This window comes from Chiloscyllium punctatum, chromosome 2 (genome assembly GCF_047496795.1).
Source record: "Chiloscyllium punctatum isolate Juve2018m chromosome 2, sChiPun1.3, whole genome shotgun sequence".
In the NCBI taxonomy this organism is placed as follows: Eukaryota; Metazoa; Chordata; class Chondrichthyes; order Orectolobiformes; family Hemiscylliidae; genus Chiloscyllium; species Chiloscyllium punctatum.
In genome coordinates this window covers 148,039,973-148,062,634 of record NC_092740.1, presented here as the reverse complement: position 1 = coordinate 148,062,634, position 22,662 = coordinate 148,039,973, and the positions used below count along the sequence as shown (strand labels likewise).

Sequence of the window (22,662 nt, the reverse complement as noted above, 5' to 3'; positions counted from 1 at the left end):
ATCTGATATAAAATAGAGAATTATTTCAATGTTATCAAAATAATCATCTTGAAAACTAACTGCAAAGCCCGCAGGCTGGCTAATGTGTTTGGAAGTTTGATCCTGCGCATTAATTGTGAATCTAGGAAGGAACAATCTAACAGCTAATGTCCTGTCCATTGACTATGATTCTCTTCCAAGCTCAGCAGAGTTAGGGAAGCATTCAGTTTAGACTGCACGTCAAACTCAACCTGAATAAAGGCAGGTGGGATGAGAATAGTTTGGGACTATGCTCGGCATGGACCGGTTGGGCTAAAGGGTCCGTGTCCATGCTGTATGACTCTACTCTGTATTGTGTTCATGTTTCTGCACAACACAGACACAACACTGACTTACCAGAGCAATGCCACTGTCAATGTGCACATGAGTTTGAAGCACTGCTAAATTAGTTACAGCATCCCTAGCAACCAGCTCAAAGAGGGATTACTCCTGGATCAGTGAAAACCTCGCTCAGCTTGGGCTTCCAATCCAAAAGGCCTTGCTGTGGAGCTAGGAGTTGGTAGAAAAACTCTTTCCCCGCACTTTCTTTCACCCATTGACTCGCGTTTTAGCCTAAACAAAACCACAGGACGAATGGCCTGAGTTGATTATTTGTGAAATGCAAACATTGCCCGCAGCCGTTTGACAGGACCTGGCAGCTCTCAAAAAAAAATTAGTAAGACCCAAAAACACTTTTGGGATAATCACTAAAGCCTCTACTAATTGAGATGTGTCACTGATTACAAATCTGAAAGGAAAAAAAACTGATCAACAACTTCAAGAATGCCAGTGGTTTGCAGAAGGACACTGGATTGTTAAAATACTGTTGGAAACAATAAAATGAAATTTGGTCACCCAAAAGACTAAAACAATCCTGAATACTTCTCAGTGAATTGTAATGCAAAATCATTTTTGATTGTGATTTTTAAAAATGCTACGGAGACAATTTCTCAGAAAAGCACCAGCCCATTTTCCTGTTGAGTGGAGGTCATGGAAACCCATCCTGTGGTCTCCCGATTTTATGTGTATGTCCCAAACTCCCTTGGAAATCACGAGCTGAAACCTTAAGGCACAGTAACAGAGCATTATTTCATTGTAACTATAAAGCGGTCAGTCCGTCATGTGAATGAAACTGGGAAAGTTAGATTTGACCCAACTGTGGGGTGATTGTCAGTAGCTTCAATGATGAACAAATACAATAGACTATTACATTTCTATAAATTCAACACACAAGAAGGAGCTTTGAGCAAATGACTTTCAAGTCAATTACTTCTGGAAGTATTCGAGAATTGTATAAAGAAAATAACCAAGCCATCTCTTGACTTGCTCTTTGCTCCTCAAAATTAGTGAGAAATATAACTAACATCAGTACTTAGGTTGCTCAGATATCCTGAGTGAAGAGAAAGCATTAGAACACTTTTACATTCATTTTTTTAAAATAAGATCGAAGCTGTTTTCTCGCAAAGCCTAGGACAGTGTGAGTATCTTAACACAAGCTTCAAAATTATCTGAGACATTTTCAGAAGAATATTGACCCCAATTTAATCATGAACCGATAGAAGTTTCCAGTCCTCAAACAGCATAGCGTATTATTATTAATTTATCCACATTGTTAGTTGAACAATAGAAGCCATTATTGCATTGTTAATAAAGCATTTACTTGGTCTTGGTGATTATTGAAAATAAATATCTTTGTCCATATTTGTGTTTTTCTTTGTTACACTTGCAATGAAAATTGCACTAAATTCCTAATTATAATTCATGTTTTGTTTAGGCTGAAGCGTCCAGAGAGAATGAAGACGAAGACCAGCCACTTAGCTTGGCTTGGCCAGATACACCTCTGAAACGATTAATCTACTTAATTGTAATCCCTATCGTCCTTTTACTGTGGATCACCTTGCCTGATGTCAGAAAAAAAGTAAGCATCTGTACCATTTTATTTCTCTCATTTTTCTTGCACACATGCAAGTTTTGCGCAGTGTTTTTGATCTTTGGTCTCTGAGTCTCATAGTCTCAATAAGCAGATGCTGAAGAAATCCAAAGTAATGTGTTCATTGAATAGTCATAGAAAGAGGTTACTTCATGTTAGTGTTAGGTAAGAATGCCTGGATAAGTACCAAGATAATAGTGTGCATCAGAAACTCATCTGTTTCTCAAGCAAATATAGAGGCTGTTTGTAGATTATTAAAGATGCAAATACACGTGTGTGTGCTCTCATGCTTGCTCACACACTCATTCACGCACACGTTCACTCTCACACACTCCCCAGTCACTCTGATCTCTCCAGAGCTGCAACTAAAGTTGTGCTGGAACCGCTGAGAAAAACCACATCAACAACATGCATTGTATGCAATGGGTCATTCTGATTTATAGAGCTGACTTTGAATTGAGCCCCTTTGCAATGGTTTTACTCAGCAGTAGTTAAAGTAGAAGATGAAATTTTTGATTCTGTATGTAGTGCCAATGTCACTATTCTGAGGAGATGCTGCATGAGTTACATTGCTTCACTTTCCTGGTCAGTCCATGGGAAATCAAGTTCCATCCTGGAAAATGGAATTGTTAGTCGCAATTAGTATCCGTCTGGAAGATTAAAGTGGGCTCTGAACGTGGAAGTTGGACACCTAAATCCTTTGACAGGTGTCCTTCCTCTAGTGTTAGGAGAAGCAGGAATGCTCCCTTAAATTCCACAGCTGAAGTATTAACTTCCCCAGTCCATTCCAAGATGCCTCATGGGGATTACCTGAGACTTGTGACCAGTGAGCTGTCTGTGAAGTGACACAGATGTTGACAGCTTAGTCTGGCCTAAGGCCTACTTTTTCCAACCAAAGGACTGTTCTCTACATCCAGTTAAACCAAAGCAAGTTAGTGTCCTGTAATTTGTATCCATAAAGTTCAATTACATGGCTAGAACTTTCCATACAGCTCACTGAAAGCCAAAACTAATAGTATTTTATTCTTTATTTGTTCATGGGAACAGGGTGTCGCTGACTAGGCCAACATTTATTGCCCATCCCTAACTGCCCAGAGAGTCACATGGAGACTAGACCGGGTAAAGATGGCAGTTTCCTTCCTTAAAGAATGTTTGTGAACCAGCTAGGTGTTTTCCAACAATTGTCAATGGATTTTGGGTCATCATTAGATTCTTAATTCCAGATTTTTCTCTTTTTTTTATTGAATTCAATTCAATTGATCCTAATCAGAGTCCCCAGGATGTTGTCTGAGTCTCTCGGTTAACTCTCCAGCAATAATACCACTAGGCCATTTCCTCCCCGTTTAACTGAATAAGTTTTACATGTCCACTAGTCACAATATTCTGACGGTTGAATTAGTAATAAAGTATATAAATTGCATTAATTTCATTTCATGTTTATTTAAACTCATGAATAATAAGGAAGTTCTGACACATGAATTAGATGTTTCAATTGATACAGAGGTAGCTAATGGGACTCCACACAGTACAGATTAGAAACTTCCCTCATCTCATCACTGGTCTTGATGCTGGGTTAGTTGATCTCAACCAAGATAGATGTAGAAATAATAGAGTTTTGGGGATGGGGGTGGGGGGGTTTGTGGGGATGCTGATGGAGTGGGAATAACCCATGGTTTTGGAAAATAGGAACAAGAGTAGCCTACTAAGTCATTCACTTAGATCGTGGTGATCTGTAAAATATTTGGAATACATCTATACACCTTAACTCAATAATATTTCCTCCCTTTTTTTGGTAGCAATCCCAGTCTTAACATTTCAAATACCTCTTCTCAACAGTTTGCTTTTTAAGTGAGTCCATGGTTCCAAAATGTGAACAGTCCAGATTTTGTGCTGTAAACAATCGTCCAGTGATTGGTCCTGGGAAGCACATAGATGTGGACACTTGATGAAGTTGACGTTAATATTAACACAAATCTGAAGAGCAATATTTGTTCAACCTACTGTAGGGCTGTAGCTGGCTGTGGAGCTCCACACGGCAACAGTCATGTTGCAAACATGAGCAGAGCAGAGAAAATGAGGAAATTAAACCAAAAGCAAAACGGATTTCTAAGTTTAGTTTTGTTGGTACTTATTTTACAGTGAAAAGAAAGAGCTTGCAATTATGGACCTAACTCAGAATGTCTGTAGCTCTGCTGTGTAAGTGAGCCTCCCCTGGTACCATTACCCATTAGACTAATTTCTTTCTGACAGTGTTCATATTATTGAAATTATTAATATTGCAGCATTATTGACATCATCTTATCAAGTTGACTCTGAATGTTTAACAAGTCAGGAGGAGAGCTGGGGAAGCCCTCCAGCTGCTCGTTCAACCCCAGAACAAATTTGTCTCTGTGGTTGTTGGAAGAATGAAGATTAGTTTCCTGCTATCACAAGTAGAAACATTTTTTTGCTATACACTACATTATCCTAAATGTAGAAATGCATCTTTACCATTGTTGCTTTAGGCACTTTGGAGGTTACAATGCAACTGGAGGATTTAATAATTTAACGGATTGTCAACAGACATTATCAAGAGAACTTATTGTTTATGGAGCAGCTGAGGACATGAACCGGGGTTTGAAAGCAAATGGAACAAGAATTTTACATTCCAGCATCTTTCATCCCCCTTGGCTTATCCAAAAAGCTGTTTAATAAATATTTGATCACTTTTGAATTATAGCCACTTTTAATTCTTTAGTCAAATTCAGCCATTTGAGTACAGTAAGAGTACAAAATGCAATGATAAGAAAAATTAGTTCAGTTGTTATATTTTGAATTGTAGGATGGCCATTGGCCAGAATGCAGGGAGGGGAGCTCCCCAATGCTCCTAAGAGTTCAATAGGATCTTTGAAAGTGAAAAAGTGACCAGGATCTTGGTTTAACGGCCCATCAGACCAACAGTATTTCAATAAAGCATCACTGCTTCCATGCTGTATTGCAGCATCACTTAAATTTATTGAATGCATTTGCTAAAATGGATCTTAGCCTTGATCTGGTGACCACTGCAATAACGAGCTGACTGAGATAAGCTGTCATTTCAAAAATCGCAAGAATTAAAAGTCTAAAATATAAGAAAGTCTTTAAAAAGCATGTAAAGAAAACATTTAGTACAGTTGCAACCTGTATTCCATCTTAGCTGCATGGCAACATGAATGTTCCTGTATAGATTCCCTCAAGTTACCACACGTACCCAGCCACACACACAAAATTAAAGGGCCCATCTATTTGGTCATGCACTACAAAAATAACGAAGTTGGTTACAATAATGTGTAAGTTTTGGAATAAATAGATGTTGCAGCATAGCGATAGAGGACTTTTCAATTTCGAGACCTCCCAGAGTGAAATTGTATCAAATGTATTTAATGGTCAAGACTATTAAAATGGCAGCTGATTTAGGAAGAATATTTATTAATAAGACCTAGAGTCATTTAAAGCATTTTACAAATTCTGACAAACACATAATATTAGGTATCTGAGAAACTTACAGCATACTGAATAGCCTGGAGAGAGTGGATGTTGGGAAGATGTTTCCATTGGCAGGAGAGATTAGAGTAACAGGAAGACCTCTTAGAATGGAGATAAGGAGAAACTTCTTCAGCCAGAGAGTGGTGAGTCTACAGATTTCACTGCCACAGAAAGCTGTGGAGGCCAAGTCATTGAGTATATTTAAGATGGAGAGAGATAGGTTCTTGGTTGTCAAGGGGATTAAGGGTTACGGGGAGAAAGCGGGAGAGGTGGGGTTACGAAACAAATCAGCCATGGTTAAATGGCAAAGCAGACTCAATGGGCTGAATGGCCTAATTTCTGCTCTTATGTCTTATGGTCTGAAAACAAGAATGAAATAAATGCACCTGTGGAGTCTTGGAATGATTGGGAAAATAGATATGCCTGGGCCCCATTGGATCTTTAGGATGTGAGACTTACTGACTGGGCCTGTTGTCCTTGAGAAAGTAATGTAGAAATATAGATCTCACCATGTTTGTTTCACATGCTTTTTAAAAATGTTCTATATTTTAAACTTTTTAAGTCTTGCTGATTTTTGAAGTGGCAGTTTATCAGTACTAATACCACAATGGTCACAATGCCATTAGGGAGGGAGTTCCAGGATTTTGACCCAATGACAATTGAAAAGCTAAATTAACTAACACCAGAAGGTTGATTATACATGGATGGTTATCCCAAAAATACCAGGTAAGAGTTGAAGATGTTATAGTTTCAGAACAACTACACTAAGTTAACCCAAACCGTATTTGTCTTGCAGAGACTACGGAAGTATTTTATACTCACCTTCTTTGGATCAATCATGTGGATTGGGGGCTTTTCCTATCTAATGGTCTGGTGGGCACATCAGGTAAGCACAATGATGTCTAATAATTGTTAGCTAAAGATTCAAGTTTTGATTGCAAGTATTAAACTTTCCTACATAAATAACCATTGAAAAGTTAATTGTAACATAATTTCAAAAAGAAAACTTCTTCATCAAAGTTGATGGTTAAAACTTTTGTCATTTGCAAGTTCAACAACTTGTATAATAAAGCCCAAGGCACTTCATAGGAGGGTTGAAAATCAACTTGACGCTGAGTCACACAAGAAGCGAACAGGTAAATTAGCCAAAGACTTGGTCAGTGAATTAGATTGTAAAGAACTTCTTAAAGGGATAAATAAGGTTGATGAGGCTTTTGGAGGAGTTCCAGCTGTAAAGACCTTAGCTATTGAAGGTGCAGCTGTTCATGTTGGGTTAAATAAAATTGAGGATACTCTCAATGTCAGAGTTGAAGAATGGTTGTTGAAATGGCAGAGATGGAGGTCATCACTGTAACCTTTGATTCCTCTACTGATCAGGAACCTATCTCAGCCTTAAATATACAAAAGACTCTGCCGCCAAAACTCTCTATGGCAAGGGGTTCCAACGACTCTCAACTCTGAGAGAAGGAATTCCTCCTCATCTTAGTCTTAAATTGATGCTCTTTTATTCTTAGACCATACCCTCTGATCCGAAACTCTCCCATGAGGGGAAATGTCTTATCCTGTCGTGCCTCTTAAAAATCCTATTTCATTCAATGAGATCGCATCTCATTCTTCGAAACTCCAGACCGTCTGCAGAGTCTCTACCTGTTTAACCTTTGGACATAAGGCAATCCCACAATATCAGGGATCATCCTCGTGAACCTTCTCTGAACTGCCTCTAATGAAATTATATCTTTCCTTAAAAAAAAGGACCAAAACTGCTCACCCTTGGGATGTGATCTCACCAGCCCCTTGTACAGTTGCAGTAAGACTTCCCTACTCTTATATTCCAAACCCCTTGAAATAAGGGCCGACATTCCATTAGCCTTCCTGATTACCTGCTGCACCTGGGTGCTAGCTTTCTGTGTTTCGCGCATACGTTCCCTGGAGTCCTTGTGTGTTGCGGCTTTCCAGCACTTAAATAATTCTGTTCTTTTGCTCCTCCTCCCAAAATTAACACCTTCACATTTTCCCCAAAGTATATTCCATTATCAGCTTTTTATCCATTTTGTTAATTAGTTGAGGTTGACTTATGAAAAAAAGATGTTTCTTTCGTCAAAAGTTGGAGTTGGCTTTAATATAAGATCAATCATTACTTGAATAGATATGAGATATTGAAAGTGCGTTATTAACCCATAGAATAATATTTTCAGTTTGTATTGTGAGGAATGAAATAGTATCCCACATGTAGAGAATCAGTATCCAGTTAAGATGCTTCTGGTTCTCATTGCCTGATCTCCTCCCTCACCCACGTGGCATCTGCTCTGCAACTCGTGAACTAAATATACCACGAGCTGCTGCAGTGACTACTGCTGACGGTTATAAACGTACAAAGTATATTGAATATTATTGGAGGAGAAAGTGAGGACTGCAGATGCTGGAGATGAGAGCTGAAAATGTGTTGCTGGAAAAGCGCAGCAGGTCAGGCAGCATCAAAGGAGCAGGAGAATCGATGTTTCGGGCATAAGCCCTTCTTCAGGAATGAGGAAGGTGTGCCAAGCGGGCTAAGGTAAAAGGTAGGGAGGAGGGACTTGGGGGAAGGGCGTTGGAAATGCGATAGATGGAAGGAGGTTAAGGTGAGGGTGATAGGCCGGAGTGGGGGTGGGGGTGGAGAGGTCAGGAAGAAGATTGCAGGTTAGGAAGGCGGTGCTGAGTTCGAGGGTTGGGACTGAGACAAGGTGGGGTGAGTGGAAATGAGGAAACTGGATATTATTGGAGGCAATCTTGTTTGCATTGTCACTGAAGAAGAGGAGAGGAGTTGTGGAAGGTCGCTTAATGTTAAATTCAAATTTAAATGCTTCCTTTTAAACCATATTCTCTCATGAGAGCAAATTCAAAGGCAGTTTTCCTGTCCAATCTTCAAAGAGTTTGCACATCAAAATTGCAAAATGATTTTCGGTGAGGTATAATGGAAACATTCAAATTTCTCATGGATCAGCTGCTGAATACTAAATTACACAATACATTTTTAAAATCACAATGAAAGTTAAAGAAATATCAATTTTTTGGACAAGCAATGTATATTGGGGTGATTTCTTCTGGAAATGCTAGATCACTATTTTTTTTTTGCTTTCACATTCTCAACCAATGGTCATTAATGCTTTTGATGTGAAATTTAGTGAAATGAAAAGTCACTCAGTGACCACTAGATTTCTTAACAGTGTAGTAAACATCAAAAGAAAACACAACCTTTTCAGTATGCAACAACCTCTGCAAAACACTCCACAGAGATGGTTTGCATTCAAAGTTATTTATCTCAAATTTGATCTTTCCTCCCATGTTGAATTGATTTCTTATTCTATCCTTATACCTCAGACCAATACTGCGCCTAATAAATGATTCAAGCCTCTTAATATCTATCCTCTGATGAGTTAATCTCTCTTTACAGGAATTGTTTCAGCAGAATAGATTGAAGGATGCTTCAGTGCTGTGTGTGTGTGCGTGTGTTGGTATTACTCAGTGACATATTCACTCTTTCAATTTTGCAGGTTGGGGAGACAATTGGGATCTCTGAGGAGATTATGGGATTGACAATTTTAGCTGCAGGTACTTCTATTCCCGACCTCATCACAAGTGTGATTGTAGCACGGAAGGGACTTGGCGATATGGCAGTGTCCAGCTCAGTTGGAAGCAATATATTTGATATTACAGTTGGGTGAGTTAATAAAGACTTACTTCAAACAATTTTTATTTATGCCACATCTATTTATTTCATTAACAAAACTTTGCACCTGAGTGACTATACGTTTTTCAGAAATAACATTGTGCAAAATATCTTGAATATGCGAGAAAAATATCCATATGACTTCCTCCCTCCATTAGTCTTTGTGTGCTTTGGTTTCCTGTAGTAAGCCTTAAAGCTGTAGGAATTGAATCAAACTTTCTCCAACTTGTTCCTTTCCTTCCCTTTACTGAATGGTAGCAGCCCAATTCATGGGCCTTTAGCAATACCACTGCTAACCTAAATGTGCTTAAACACTTGGAGGTTGTAAGGGATTGCAAGATCTGTGCATTTTGTTAAGTTGCCCTCTTTACTGCCCTTTTGGGGAGGTGAAAATAGTTCAATAATGCTTGCTTGCTATGACTCCATTTATCACTAACACAATTCATGACAGAAAAGTGATTACAAGAATTAAGGACTAACCAGCACTCTAGTGTATTTTCAGAACTCCTAAGGTTTGAGCAATTTGCAAGATTGTTCCATAATCCAGTTGTGTTCACAGTGAGTCAGCACAGCACACAAGTGACATTGGGGGCACTGGGGCTATTTGGGAAATTCAACCTTCAAGAGGGCTAATGTGATTATGAACAAAGATTTTATATTTGGTTGAAATCAGATAGGTTTTCCTCACCAGATTGGGTCCAGATGCTTTTGAGGTGGTGCCTACTCAATGTTGCTCATGCAAACCCCATAGCATTCCGAATTAAGGAAGTTCTATGGAACAGGTAAGAATCAGATTCCAAGAGTGTTACATTCCATGAAAGGGAGCAGTTGTCCATGTGAGATTGTAGCAGGTTAGATTGTCAAAATAAGGAAATCTCTCGTCACTGTGCAGTAGTGACCTGCTAGGACTTATAGAGGAAACCTGAAGAACATTAAAATTGAGGGCTACAGTGAGGGCACAGTCATGGAAGTGGAAGAACGAGGCAGTTGCAAATTGTAAGGAAGCTTCCAGAACCTGCAGTGAATATCTACCAGATTCATCAAGATTGAGCCACAGCCACCAACTTCATAATCTCAGAGTCAAAATGTTAGGTACTGCCATTGTCATGGTAGTCACCAAACAGTCCCAGCCTTTGACTGCTCTCTCAGCAGCTCTGACTGGATTAAATATGAATGTAGATGTTTGACTCCAATTCCATCTATCTAATGGAAATGGAAAATGTCCAGCCGAATGGAGAACGACACAGATAGCTTGGTTGGAAATGCATTTGTTCCTTCATATCTGCGAGGGTTCAGTTACTGAAATTCACAAGTGCGGAGCTCATTAAACAGTAGGATAAGAATAAATTAAATATCACAGATACATGAGTTTTGTCCGTGGATAGTGAATTTTGTTACTTTTTTTGGGCGTGGATAGGGGTATTCTTGATGATGCGGATACAGAAGATTTACTGTCTCTAAGAAGGTAAAAGAAAACGTTCTTTTCATTATTTCTTGGCCAAATTTGAGTTTTATTCAAACATGCTGGCTTTCCCTCAACACCACTGTTTTTACAGATATGACCAATGCTGCTAGAATAATTTGTATTTTGATCACCATTTATTACAACACACTGGGGTTTTAAACTCCAAATCAAATTCTTCTTTTAGGAATCCTTGCAAAACTTAAAGATTTTTAAAAAATGCACAGACTTGCCTGTTGTTTAGACCCAGATTGACAGAAACGTGGACCAAGTTTCTACACTTGGCAAGAATTACTATTCATTACAAATACATAGATTCTACCTACAGAGAAACAATTATGAGTAATTAACATCTAACTCCACGAGTTAAAATTCTAACTCATTTTTAACATTCTCCTCCTCCCCCCACCACATCCCTTCAAAGATACAGTTAGAAAAAAAAAACTGGGTGTTATGGACAGAGGGGAAGACTGGAAAGGCATTTCTATGGTTTACATCCATAGGGTTTTCTGAGATGAAAAATGTTGAATGACTAAACAAGTAGTCAAGGTCAGTGAATGCAGCTTCAATTGCTTTAATCTGCCAACTGCATTATGCTCAGCCTCTACACAGATCACCTTGCCCATAATTCTCAGCCATCAACAATTTCCATAAAAATTTAGACTGCTTACTTAATATTCATAGTTTTACCTCACCCTCACTGACCTAGCACTTTTGTCAGTGTCAAAATGCCATCTCTCAGTTTTCATAATAAAAATAAAATGCTGCAGATGCCAGAAACCTGAAATAAAAGCAGAAAATGCAAAAATAACTCTCTGGGTCTGACAGTATCAGTGGTGAGAAAAGCAGAGTTAATGTCTTGCATCTACTTCTTTTTTATTCCAAAAAGGAGTCCTATATCTGAGAGCAGCTGGTTTTATCAAAAGCCATGAAATTGGCAAATTGTCCTTTATACACTGTTTAATATGTGTGTTCTGCTGGTTATTTATGTAAAATCAGCACAATTATTCACCCATTTAATTTATTTTCTTCCCCTTTGCTAGTACCCTTCTCAAGCAACCATTTGACATATATATTGGTGCCAATCTTCAACAGGTGAAGGAATCAAAGCTACATCTAATATAATCATGTTTTTGCCTGACAATTTTCAATAATAATTCTTGGCTTCTGGTCATCACTGACATGGTGGTCTTTATTATTCATCCATGACTCTCTTGAGCAATGATGTTGAGGAGCAGGTGTTGGACTGGGGGGTGGACAGTTAAAAAACTCACAACACCAGGTTATAGTCCAACAGGTTTAATTGGAAGCACTAGCTTTCAGAGCGCTGCTCCTTCATCAGGTGGTTGATGAAGGAGCAGCACTCCGAAAGCTAGTGCTTCCAAATAAACCTGTTGGACAATAACCTGGTGTTGTGTGATTTTTATCTCCCTTAAGAAAGGTGATGCCCACTTTTCATCTCTAATCATTCCAATTAGTGTGTTGAGAGTGCTCTTGCAGTGACGGTGGCCAGTGCTTTGTAGGATTTTTGAGTATATATATATATACTCAATATATATGTCAAATGGTTGCCAGTGAGTATCAGACCTGGAGAGGTCCCATGCACAGCTCCCATGCACCTGCTGATCTTGTCCTTTTGGATGTTGATGTGGTTGGCAGGCATGATATGTTGGTGCAGCTCACTCGGTAAATTTTGAAGCCATGATACATTATTTGCATCAAACAAAGAATAAACAAGGAAAGAAAAGTTGCATTTACCTTTAACTTCAGCAGGGGCTATTTGTTTTTCAAGCAGCAACAAATTTACTGTCAACTTGTGACCACTGCGCCCAGCTCGCGTCCACTAGAACTAGGTATCTATTAAGTTGTATCCAGCGTGTTGTATCTTACACTGTACAGTTCTAGCGTGGCAAAAGTGATGTTGCCCTGTTCAATATCCTCATCTTATTCCTCAAACTGTTGTTGCTCTCCCATCGCTTCACTGTGTGTCACATCCCCTCGTTTCCTGCTCCAGAGCACAGCAAGCTAGGGTGTTGGGCACACTCTTTGCGTTTGATTTGATTTATTATCTAGCCTCTACTGAGGCACAGTGAAAAGTATTGTCTTGTGTGCTCTCCAGGCAAATCAGACCTCATATAAGGGCATCAAGGTAAGAGAACAGAATGTAGTCTTACAGCTGCAGAGAAAGATCAGCTCTAATATGAGAGGTCTGTTCATAAAAGGAGAATCGACGTTTCGGGCATCAGCCCTTCCTGAAGAATGGCTAATGCCTGAAACGTCGATTCTCCTGCTCCTTGGATGCTGCCTGACCTGTTGCACTTTTCCAGCAACACATTTTCAGTTCTGATCTCCAGCATCTGCAGTCCTCACTTTCTCCAGGTCTGTTCATAAGTCTGATAATTGCGGGGAAATAAATGTTGAATCTGTTGGTGTGTGTTTTCATTCTTTTGTACCTCCTGCCTGAAGGTAAAAAGATGGAAGAGAGTACAACTAGGATGAGAGGGGTCTTTGATTATATTGGATTTCCTGAGGCAGTAGGTGATATACAAGTTTGGAGTATATTGCAAGGCCTCCCCAGACTGATCTAAACATTTGAGTGTCTGAACATTCAACAGACCCATTAGCTTCTCCACAAAGGCCCGGATGAAAGAACAGGTCACAATGCTATTTCTTCCAGACCGAGGTGCAGTGTCACCGCAGACAGAGGACACCCAGGTATCCAGTCATTAAACTTGACCAACTGTTGGGAGAATGACCTGTGACCTGCAGGGCTGGGTGGACATCCCATGTTAGTGGTTACCAAGGTGACAGCTGTTTTCAGGTTTTCTGCAACTTGGTGACTTCACTGTGGGACCTCTGAATCCACGACCTACAAAGTCTGTTACCGACGCAGTTTATCTACACTCAGCCTCAGTCAATGGTTGTGTAAAGGAGTCATCAGGCATGGTGGAGAAAGTGGCTCTTGTCTCCAATCTTGGCATACAGCCTTTCAAACGAAGCAGCAGTTAGAGTCCTACAGCACGGAAACAGACCTTTTGGTCCAACTTGTCCATGCTAACCAGGTTTCCCAAACTAAACTCGGCCCGTTTCATGAGGGAATAGACATATTGGCATTTTCCACGGTACCTGGCACTGTCTGGTCCCAATGATCACAGATGTCTGATACATTGGTGGAATTGATTCTTTTTCTGATTATGAATACCTGCTGCTGTATGATATGGTGTTCTCTGAGTGGGATGTGTCCAGTCTCTGGTGCCCTGTGCCTTGAGCACACCACCTGATGCCAAAGTTTACTGTCCAAGCTGCAGCACTGACGTGGCCGTGGTGAAAGGGATTGAGATGGTGCGATCTGGCCTAAACTGCGTCGGTAACAGACTTTGTAAGTCGTGGATTCAGAGGTCCCACAGTGGAAGTAGTTAAGTTGTATAAAACCTGAACACAGCTGTCACCTTGGCAACCAACAAGATGGGATGTCCACCCAGCCCTTCAGGTCATGCTCCAACAGTTGGTCAAGTTCAGTGATATCATACCTGGGTGTCCTCTGAGGTGCAGCGTCACCACAGACAGTCTGGAAGAAATAGCATTGTGATTAGTAGACTCCAGGCTCTCTGTGCAACCTGAGGGGACCTTCAACTCTGACCTCTTCATGTGGGGGCTGCTCAGCAGGTGTTGAAGGTTGTTGCTGGTCCGGGGCTTGCTGGGTAATCTGTTCCTCCTCCATGTCTTCATTGCATCACAGCTGAAGTAGGCTGGTGGGCCCATTGAATCCCCTCCACTAGTATGGCTGATCTTTTCCTCAGGTCTGCTTTCCTGCTTTATCCCATAACAATCACCCCTGCTGTGGTGAACGTGTGCAGGGAATATCCGGAATTGAACATGTCCTTAGTCATGTAACTAATCAGCGATCAAGTCACTTAACTGATAGTTTAGTGTATTCCTCAATGTAATGCCACACAGAGGGCTTTGACAAGGAAAGCCTGTACATGGACTTTCAATCTTGGGGTTTTATTCCAACCAATGCAACATCAGCCAAATAAAGAAAATACCCTCGGAAAATGATAAAAACAAAGTACTGCAGATGCTGGAAATTTGACATGACACAGAATGCTGAAGAAACTCAGCAGGTCTTGCAGCATCTGTGAAGAGAGAAACAGAGTTCACAATTCAAGTGACTCCTGTTCAGAACTCCATTCTGAAGACACTAATTCAATAGAGAGACAGTGTATATGTACCAATCAATGAAGTTAATAGGGCAAGTAGAAAAAGTGATCAAAAATGCAGAAAAAGCCCTCAGAGTACTAAGAGCGGGAAGTTATGACATTCTATAGTGTCAATCTCAGTGTAACAAGTGATGGACGAACAACTCTGGATTGTCAAAGGAAGATAAGAGGTTGACCTGATCCTTCAGAAAAAGATTGAAATGTATTTTTCTTCTCTATGTCTTTGCAGCCTACCCTTGCCATGGCTCCTGCACGCCTTTATTAATAACTTCACCCCAATCAAAGTCAGCAGCAATGGCCTGTTCTGTTCAATTGTTCTTCTCTTCATCATGCTTCTTTTCGTCATCCTGGCGATTGGGGCCTGCAAGTGGAAAATGAACAAAATTCTTGGACTGATCATGTTTGTACTCTACGTTGCTTTTCTGGTTATGGCCGTTCTGCTGGAAGAGAAGGTCTTGATCTGTCCAAAGACAAGTGGATCTTCGTGACTGTACTCCTTTCCTTCTGAGGTACTGATGGGAAAATTGACTCATCCTGCCTGCTGCAGCTTTGTTTTTGTTTTAAGATTGGCTCAGCTGGCCTTGCAGTTAAATGGGGAATGAGAACGTAATGCTAAACAATAACAACTGTATTTTTTGCTTGATTAATTTTCTGTTCTCATTTCAAGCAAATGAATAAAGTTGATGTTTGCATCTGTGGCATTCCTGATTGGAGAGATTGACTCTGGGATTTTTCTCTGGGTTAATCTAATGTCTATGGGAAGACCACTGCCCAAGTTGGTTATACCCCCCTCAAGACGATTATTTCATTTTTCTTTCATTGCTAGGTGATATTTCACTGGCAAAGGAATTTTCCTTGCCAGTTTTTTTTTCTCAGATATTGAAATAATACTGCATTATATTTCAGAATAACTGGTGTGAAGTAATTTATTTTTTAAAACAATAATGGTGCATAAAACTAGTTTGGAGAGCATTTTGTTTTTAGGGGGTTGGGGGGTGGTGTTTGGGGGCATAATATTTTGGGTTCTCAGACACTTAGCCAAACCTACCTTTTCTTTGGGATCTGAGAATCAGATTAGTACTGAAGGTGTAATGTTTGATACAGATTTACTTCTATAAGTCTTAGCATTATTTTTTACACATTTATTAAACTATATGCGATTTTATGTTTTATAACTTTTTTTGGCTTAGTACAACAATTTTAATCACCAGTACATCTCATGAATAAACCAATGAAGCTGCTATAGATCATGGTACTTGAAAGCAAATTCAATCAGGTGTGAATGGCAATATTAAGGTCATAGAGCTATTAATCAATTATTAAGGTCGTAGCTATTTATCTATTATACACATCATTGCTTGCTGCCTAATGCAGAATAAAATGTAGTCACTGACATTCTGCCATATAATGTAATTAACACCTTAGGGCCTATAGATCATCTCTGCACTTTACTTGGACAATTATAGGCTGACATTGTTGTATGTTTTCTTTTTAGAATATGTTCTTTTTTAAAGACCATCATATATTTTCAAATTGAAACCTGGTTCCAATAACTTTTCATTGAGTTGAGGTTTAAGGTCCTGTTAAATTTAATCTTAAATGTAACTTTTTTTTTTAGAAAAACTGATTCTGCATTCCTTTATTTGATTAGATTGTATTTGCGCCCTTAAATTAATGAACCAAGTTGTTAATCCAATAGAAACTCACTCACTTTATAAATACTTTTGCACAGTTTTTACATCAGTTTCCTCTTACTTGGTATAAGCTTTGTGCAGTATTTACTGAGAAACAAATAGAGCATTGTGAGATAACTCGCGTTGCACACTCATAACATCACACTTAATATAGATCTTTAGTCTTCATTGTGCTACTGTTAGTGATTCTATATAATATGGTCAACATTTCAGATTCGGAAAATCTGGAATACTATGAAGGTGTGTTTTTTTTAAAAATAATATATATATAAAAGCTAGTACTTAACTAGGGCTGCTTAATGTTAATGCTCAGCAGGTATTCTATTTGGTTAAGATTCAAATGTTCATTTACAGCTGTCAATAAAAATCAAACACACAGCAATAACCTCATTTTAATGGGCATTAAAGTCTGCACTTGGACTAATAATAATCATAATGCTCTTAATGAACTGACATTATAGTGTTACTACTATTGTCAATCTAGGGATGGTATTTGTAATGTTGGGGATATGTTCTTGAAGTTGCATGGTAACAGCATTCTGGGCAGTGATGGAAAGGGAGGTTTGTATGCGGATAAGAAACTTCATCAAGTCAGTGATTGTTTTGACAAAATGAATGTAAGTGCTGAAAAAGACTCAGAAAATCAGAAGCTCAAGTTATGCACTCACCATTATATTGATTATTGGCATTAGATGCTTGGGATGTATGCTCCATACACTGAAAATCATGGGTCTAAGAATCTGAATAATGTCTGAAGCCCACTATTAAACTGGGATGCTGGTACTGATTCCAGCAATAGAAAGGAAGGCAGGCTGCCAACAAGGTCGAAAGGGGACAGTGATCACATACTTTGCAATTAATACACAAATCGTTTTATTATACCCTTAACCAGTCACAACATTTGTTTTAACCTCTCTATAACCTCAGATGTAAAATTGAATTAAAATCTAAGTAGAGCTCAAGAGTCAAAACATTAAATGCAATTTACTTACTTATTGGGTAAATCACAGTGACCCTTCAATCAATTCACCCCAATGTGTGAAATGGGATTAAATTATCAATTTTCTTATTTGATTGACAACTGCACTCTAGCAAAAAGCAAACTTTTGTGTTCTTTCTGGAGGGTTTCTTTGATTTGAATTTGATGTTTTTCATTGTGTTTCTCAGCATGAATACAGTTTCTATTCTTTTTTAATTGTCTGTTATTTATGCCCTTCACTTATTTTCATTCCATCTTGTTTTCTTATGGTTTTCCAACTCTGTTTCTGATTTTAATGTTTTTGATTATAGTGTTCAAAGTTTTGTTTTCATTCAAAAGTATTCTGCTGTGTCCCTTTCCCTTCATATTGTTGGGTTGGTCTCATTTTGATCTGTCTACTGATTGTTCAACTTAGTCCTGCCACTCCATTTCAAAATTAATATCTCAATTGTATGCATGTAATAGCTTCAGACATTGAGGGTTGTTTTTGATGCATAATCAAGACATGACAAAAACAGTACCAAATGCCAAAATCGAAGTGTGCAGTTAATTTGTATGATCTCACTCCAGCCATGGTCTCTGAAACGAGCCCTCATTATGCCAATTTTACATCTATAACATGGGTGCAATCCAGATCGAATTTTCGCCTTACTAAATCATGCATTTTGGGGCCATGGATAAATTAGCATCTTCAGATAACATACAAAAATAGCATAAACTTTCTTTCAATTCGTGACTTCCTTTGAACCCTTCCTTGTGGCTTTAAAACACTCATAAATACCTTTTCTTTATAAATTATGTAGAATTTTGAATTAGTCATTAAACTAAAGGTCCAATACTTAAAAATACTAAAAGTCAAATGCATAAAGATGCTCAAAAAGAAACTGATGAGTACTCATTTTTTTTCTATGAGCAAGGATCCTTTTTTCTTCGTAAACTTCATATTTAACTGTGGTCATGAGAGTAGACAAATGTGTTGGATTCCACTGTCCTTTCAGTACAGCAGACAGCAAGTCAATGGATGTCTGAAGAGAGTGGTTTTATCTCCTTTATTTCCTCCATACACTTGGTTAATGCCTAACGCTTTATGCAAGTAATAAACCCAAGATTTGGGAGCTCATTGATACAGGAGCCATCCTGCCACCCTATGCAACAATGCTGCAGTCCCAACTGTTCAGTTGCATTGTCTTTCTATGAAAATTAACACATTTCAGTACGATTGTAGGAACTGAGATCAACTACAGAAAATCATGTATCAGAAATAATTAGGTGTTTTTGTAAATAAGGCTAATATCTTAATCATTCCATAGTAAGGAACAATCTTCAATTTGATACTAGTCAGTACTGCTGGAGTGTTTAGTGATTGCAGATAATTTTCATTTGTTCTAAGACCTCAGGTCATGGCCAACTTTGAGCCCCAAAGTCTGAAGTACTTACAGTTATGATTATTTACAGCAGTGGAATTTATCACTGTTTCATTCAGACTTATGAGAATTTGTTCCATTATGTCAAACCAAACGTCTGTCCTGCTGCAGCCTTTTATGCTCAGGATTAGCAATGAGCTGTAGTCTGTCATTAGTACACATACAATTCAGCCACTCTTCAGTTAACCATTCTTAGAGCTGCAATATTAACCAGATGAAGTTAATGCAAAAAAAAGATTTATTAAATAAAATCATTATAAGGAGATATTGTTGTAAGTAATTGAGCCCACTGTGTCTAATAGGCATTTGGCTTTGGTTAAGCAAATTGTGATTCTTTCTAAAGATTGCATTGTTTTGGTTGACAATAATATTGAATTAAAATTCTTATTGACAGCAGTAAATTAATACAAACACAAATAATGTAGTAATAGCATAACAATGTTGGATCTGTAAAGATTATAACAGTCTTAAGTTATCCCTAAATTATGGATGAAGTGCAGTAAATATTTAAATAATGAGCTTTTTTTTTAATGTTCCCAGATAGATTCCACTCTCTCACTCCCCTGACCACCCACTTGCAATCCTGGATATATTGCATGAACATGAACTGTGGCAACTTATGATAAAAACATTTTTAACAGTCTGATCCTTCTAAATATTTTAAAAGTGGCATGTATTCCAGCCATTAAGCTATGTTTTGGGTTTACTGTACCTGGAATTATTATCTTTGTGCCAGACTACCAGTGTATACAGTCTCCATTATAAAGCACCAGGTTTAAACTCAGTGGGTGGAATAACCTCTGCTTTAGAAAACATCCATTGGACTTTCCATCATGCTTGACTGTAAACAATATTGCAGATAAGCAATAGACTCTCAGATCGATCACTATTAATAGAATTTTTAATCTGTTTTGAAATATAATACTGGATAGAGATTTGAAAATACTGTGAGCTCGTGTCAGGTGGGAGACCTTACAAATATGTTTCAAAGCTAACTATTACATATAGAGGCACATAATAACCTTTAAGCACTATAGAGCACTTAAAAGATAAAAGACAAATGGTGAAATGTGCATGTACTTTCATGAGGCATACATCAGTTTGGGGAATTAACAATTATTACATTTCATTAGGAAACCTCATCAGTGCTGTGAATCAGTGAAAAATGTTTAAAATCTGCTTCTCCTATAACTGAAGCAAAGCAATATTTGGTTGCAATATCTTGATGGTAACCATCCATTCTCAAATAGTTAAAGCATCAGTGAGTATCTGTCAATATGCCTGGAAATTATAGCTAACCTTTTTTGTTTCAGATTCTGTTGTCCTAATTTAAAATGCTGGTCATATAGAAGGGAGATTTCTCCTTCACCAGTTAAAAAGAATCTGAAAATGGTATAAAGCTGAAATAATAATGGGAAATGTTGAAAATACAGATAGTCAGTCAACTGAAAGGACAGGTTAATGTCACAGGCTTTCTCTTCAAATTGATAAGGGTCTCTGCTTAGCACGTTAACCTGTCTTTCCTCTTTTTTTAAAAAGAAAAGGCTGACTGACATATTGTGTTATTTGCTTCTTTTGTCATTTAAGAGTTTTTTCTACTTTAGTTGGAAGTTTTACACATAACATGGAGATTCTAGCCAAGCCAAGAACAACACTATTCTAATGCATGTTGGCTACTTGGACAAATTTGTACTGCAGAAGAAATTGCATCTGCTCCAGCGCAATCCACATTGTTGGCAAAACCTTTTTTTTTAATATCTATATATATTTGATATATTTTAACAATACGTGTAACTTTCTCTGTTGATTCACCTGACAAGTTGTCTTGTGAGTCATTTTACCAAGCAGCAGTTATCCCTTTCAGTCCTGTCTCTACAGACTGTATCTTCCCAGACATTAATTATGAAAGTTGTGCACATTGGTGTTTGCAGAAACCAATGCAACTTTAATAAATCGACATTGATTTAGAAAAAAAGAGAAATCTCTAACATGCATAATTTCAAGTTATTGACAAACCATCGTCTTGAAAACAAATGTACTGTACTGTGTATTGGTGTAGTCCTTGTCATTTCCCAATGTTAACAGTAGTGCACGACTGTATATAGAAAGAGAAATATTTATTTGTACATAATCTATTTAAAATATATACCAATGGCTTTCTGGGAGAACACTGTTCTTGCACTATTGTTATTGTTTTCGCTGTATCTGTGTAAGGTTTCTCCACTGTGATAATGTTGTACACCTGAAGGCAATCTATTTCAATTGTGTCTCTGTAAGAAATATAATGTATCTAAGTGTGACAATAAAAATTATAAATGAAACCAATACTATTGGCCATTTTTGTTGCTTGGATGTCATTGATACCATAAATATTCTGGAATACCTTCACTGACCTAGGAAGTTCATGATCCAGGGAAGGGGAGTTCAAAACTAGGGGTCATACTTTTAAGGTGAGAAAAAAATTCAAAAGGAACTTGAGGGACAACCTTTTTCCACAGAGAGTGGTTCGTATATGGACTGAATTGCCAGAGGGAGTGATAGATGCAGGTACAGTTACCACATTTAAAAGACATTTGGATAGGTAAGTTATTAGGAAAGGTTTAGAGGGATATGAGCCCAATGGAGGCAAATGGGACTAGTTTAGTTTAGGAAAGTTGATCAGCATGGACAAGTTGAGTCTGCTTTCATTCTGTATGACTCTTGACTGTATGTTGTTCACTTGTGACAAGGTAACAAAGAAAAAAGAACAATGATTTTCTTCATGTTTCTCATTTAAACTGGAGCAGTAACTTCAATTCTGGGTGGCAAAGAGCTAGATGTTAGCCTGTGTAATTTCCATTGTTAACTTGCTTGATGAATTGTCTTGCAATGCAGTTTATCAAGCTGCAGTTATCCTTGTCAGTCCTGTCTCCGCAGGTTGTAACTTTCCCTGACTTTAATTACGAAAGTTGGGCACATTGGTGTTTGCAGTTGTGTACAGCCTTAGTATGAATCTCCCCAATGGTTTAAAGGGTGATTAGATTGGAGATCCAATGCTATTTATGTTTTTAAAAGTGCATTTAGGAAATACCAAGTCATCAGTTTAGCTGTCAGCATGTGGAACAATTAAAACAGTTAAACAAAAATATTTTAATAGATCATTTAAGCTTGAGTCATAAAAGGTTAGAATGTCGGTACTGGAAGTCATTGGGACAGTTATTAGAATGTTAACATTTTTTGAGAGGGGAACTGAATACAAAAGCAGATAGGTTATGCCTCATTTATTTGGGCAAATGTGAGACTACATCCGGAATACTGCATACAGTACTAGCAACCTTATTTAGTCCCGACTTGTATGAAGGTTCTGTGGGGAGGCTGGAACCCATTTCATAGACATAGATAGCGTCATGAACTTGACAGTGGAGCCCATAATAAACCTCTGTTGACCGTTTCAGTGCCACCTCAGACTACTCACTGTATTGCTACAGACACAGCTGTCAACAGTGGTTTCCAGAATGTTGGCTCACTCCTATGTTTTATCCTCCATACATGGATGTTTTTAAGCAAGAACACAGAGTCTACAGGACAGGCTGCTCAAGTTCTCTCTCACGATGACACATCCCTGTAACTTACCGTACCAGTGATATTTGTCAGTGTCACCCAGTCTATAAGGATGAGAGGGCCTTGTTCATGGCGAAGTGTTGCAGTTTTTAAACTAGATCTACAAAGTCTAAAGGCCTGCAAAG

General features: G+C 38.3%; 1 protein-coding gene across 4 annotated transcripts in view; it reads left to right on the top strand.

Annotated features, from left to right (window-relative positions):
* Window positions 1-21,262, top strand: part of slc24a2 (solute carrier family 24 member 2) — a 295,161-nt gene extending 273,899 nt beyond the window's left edge. For all 4 annotated transcript variants that reach the window (XM_072590169.1, XM_072590181.1, XM_072590188.1 and 1 more), the window contains 4 exons: window positions 1,793-1,936; window positions 6,249-6,338; window positions 8,983-9,149; window positions 15,070-21,262. In XM_072590169.1, the coding sequence (XP_072446270.1) occupies window positions 1,793-1,936; window positions 6,249-6,338; window positions 8,983-9,149; window positions 15,070-15,328 (660 nt within the window). In that variant the 3' untranslated portion in view covers window positions 15,329-21,262. The remainder of the gene's footprint in view (window positions 1-1,792; window positions 1,937-6,248; window positions 6,339-8,982; window positions 9,150-15,069) is intronic.
* The last annotated feature ends 1,400 nt before the right edge of the window (window positions 21,263-22,662 follow it).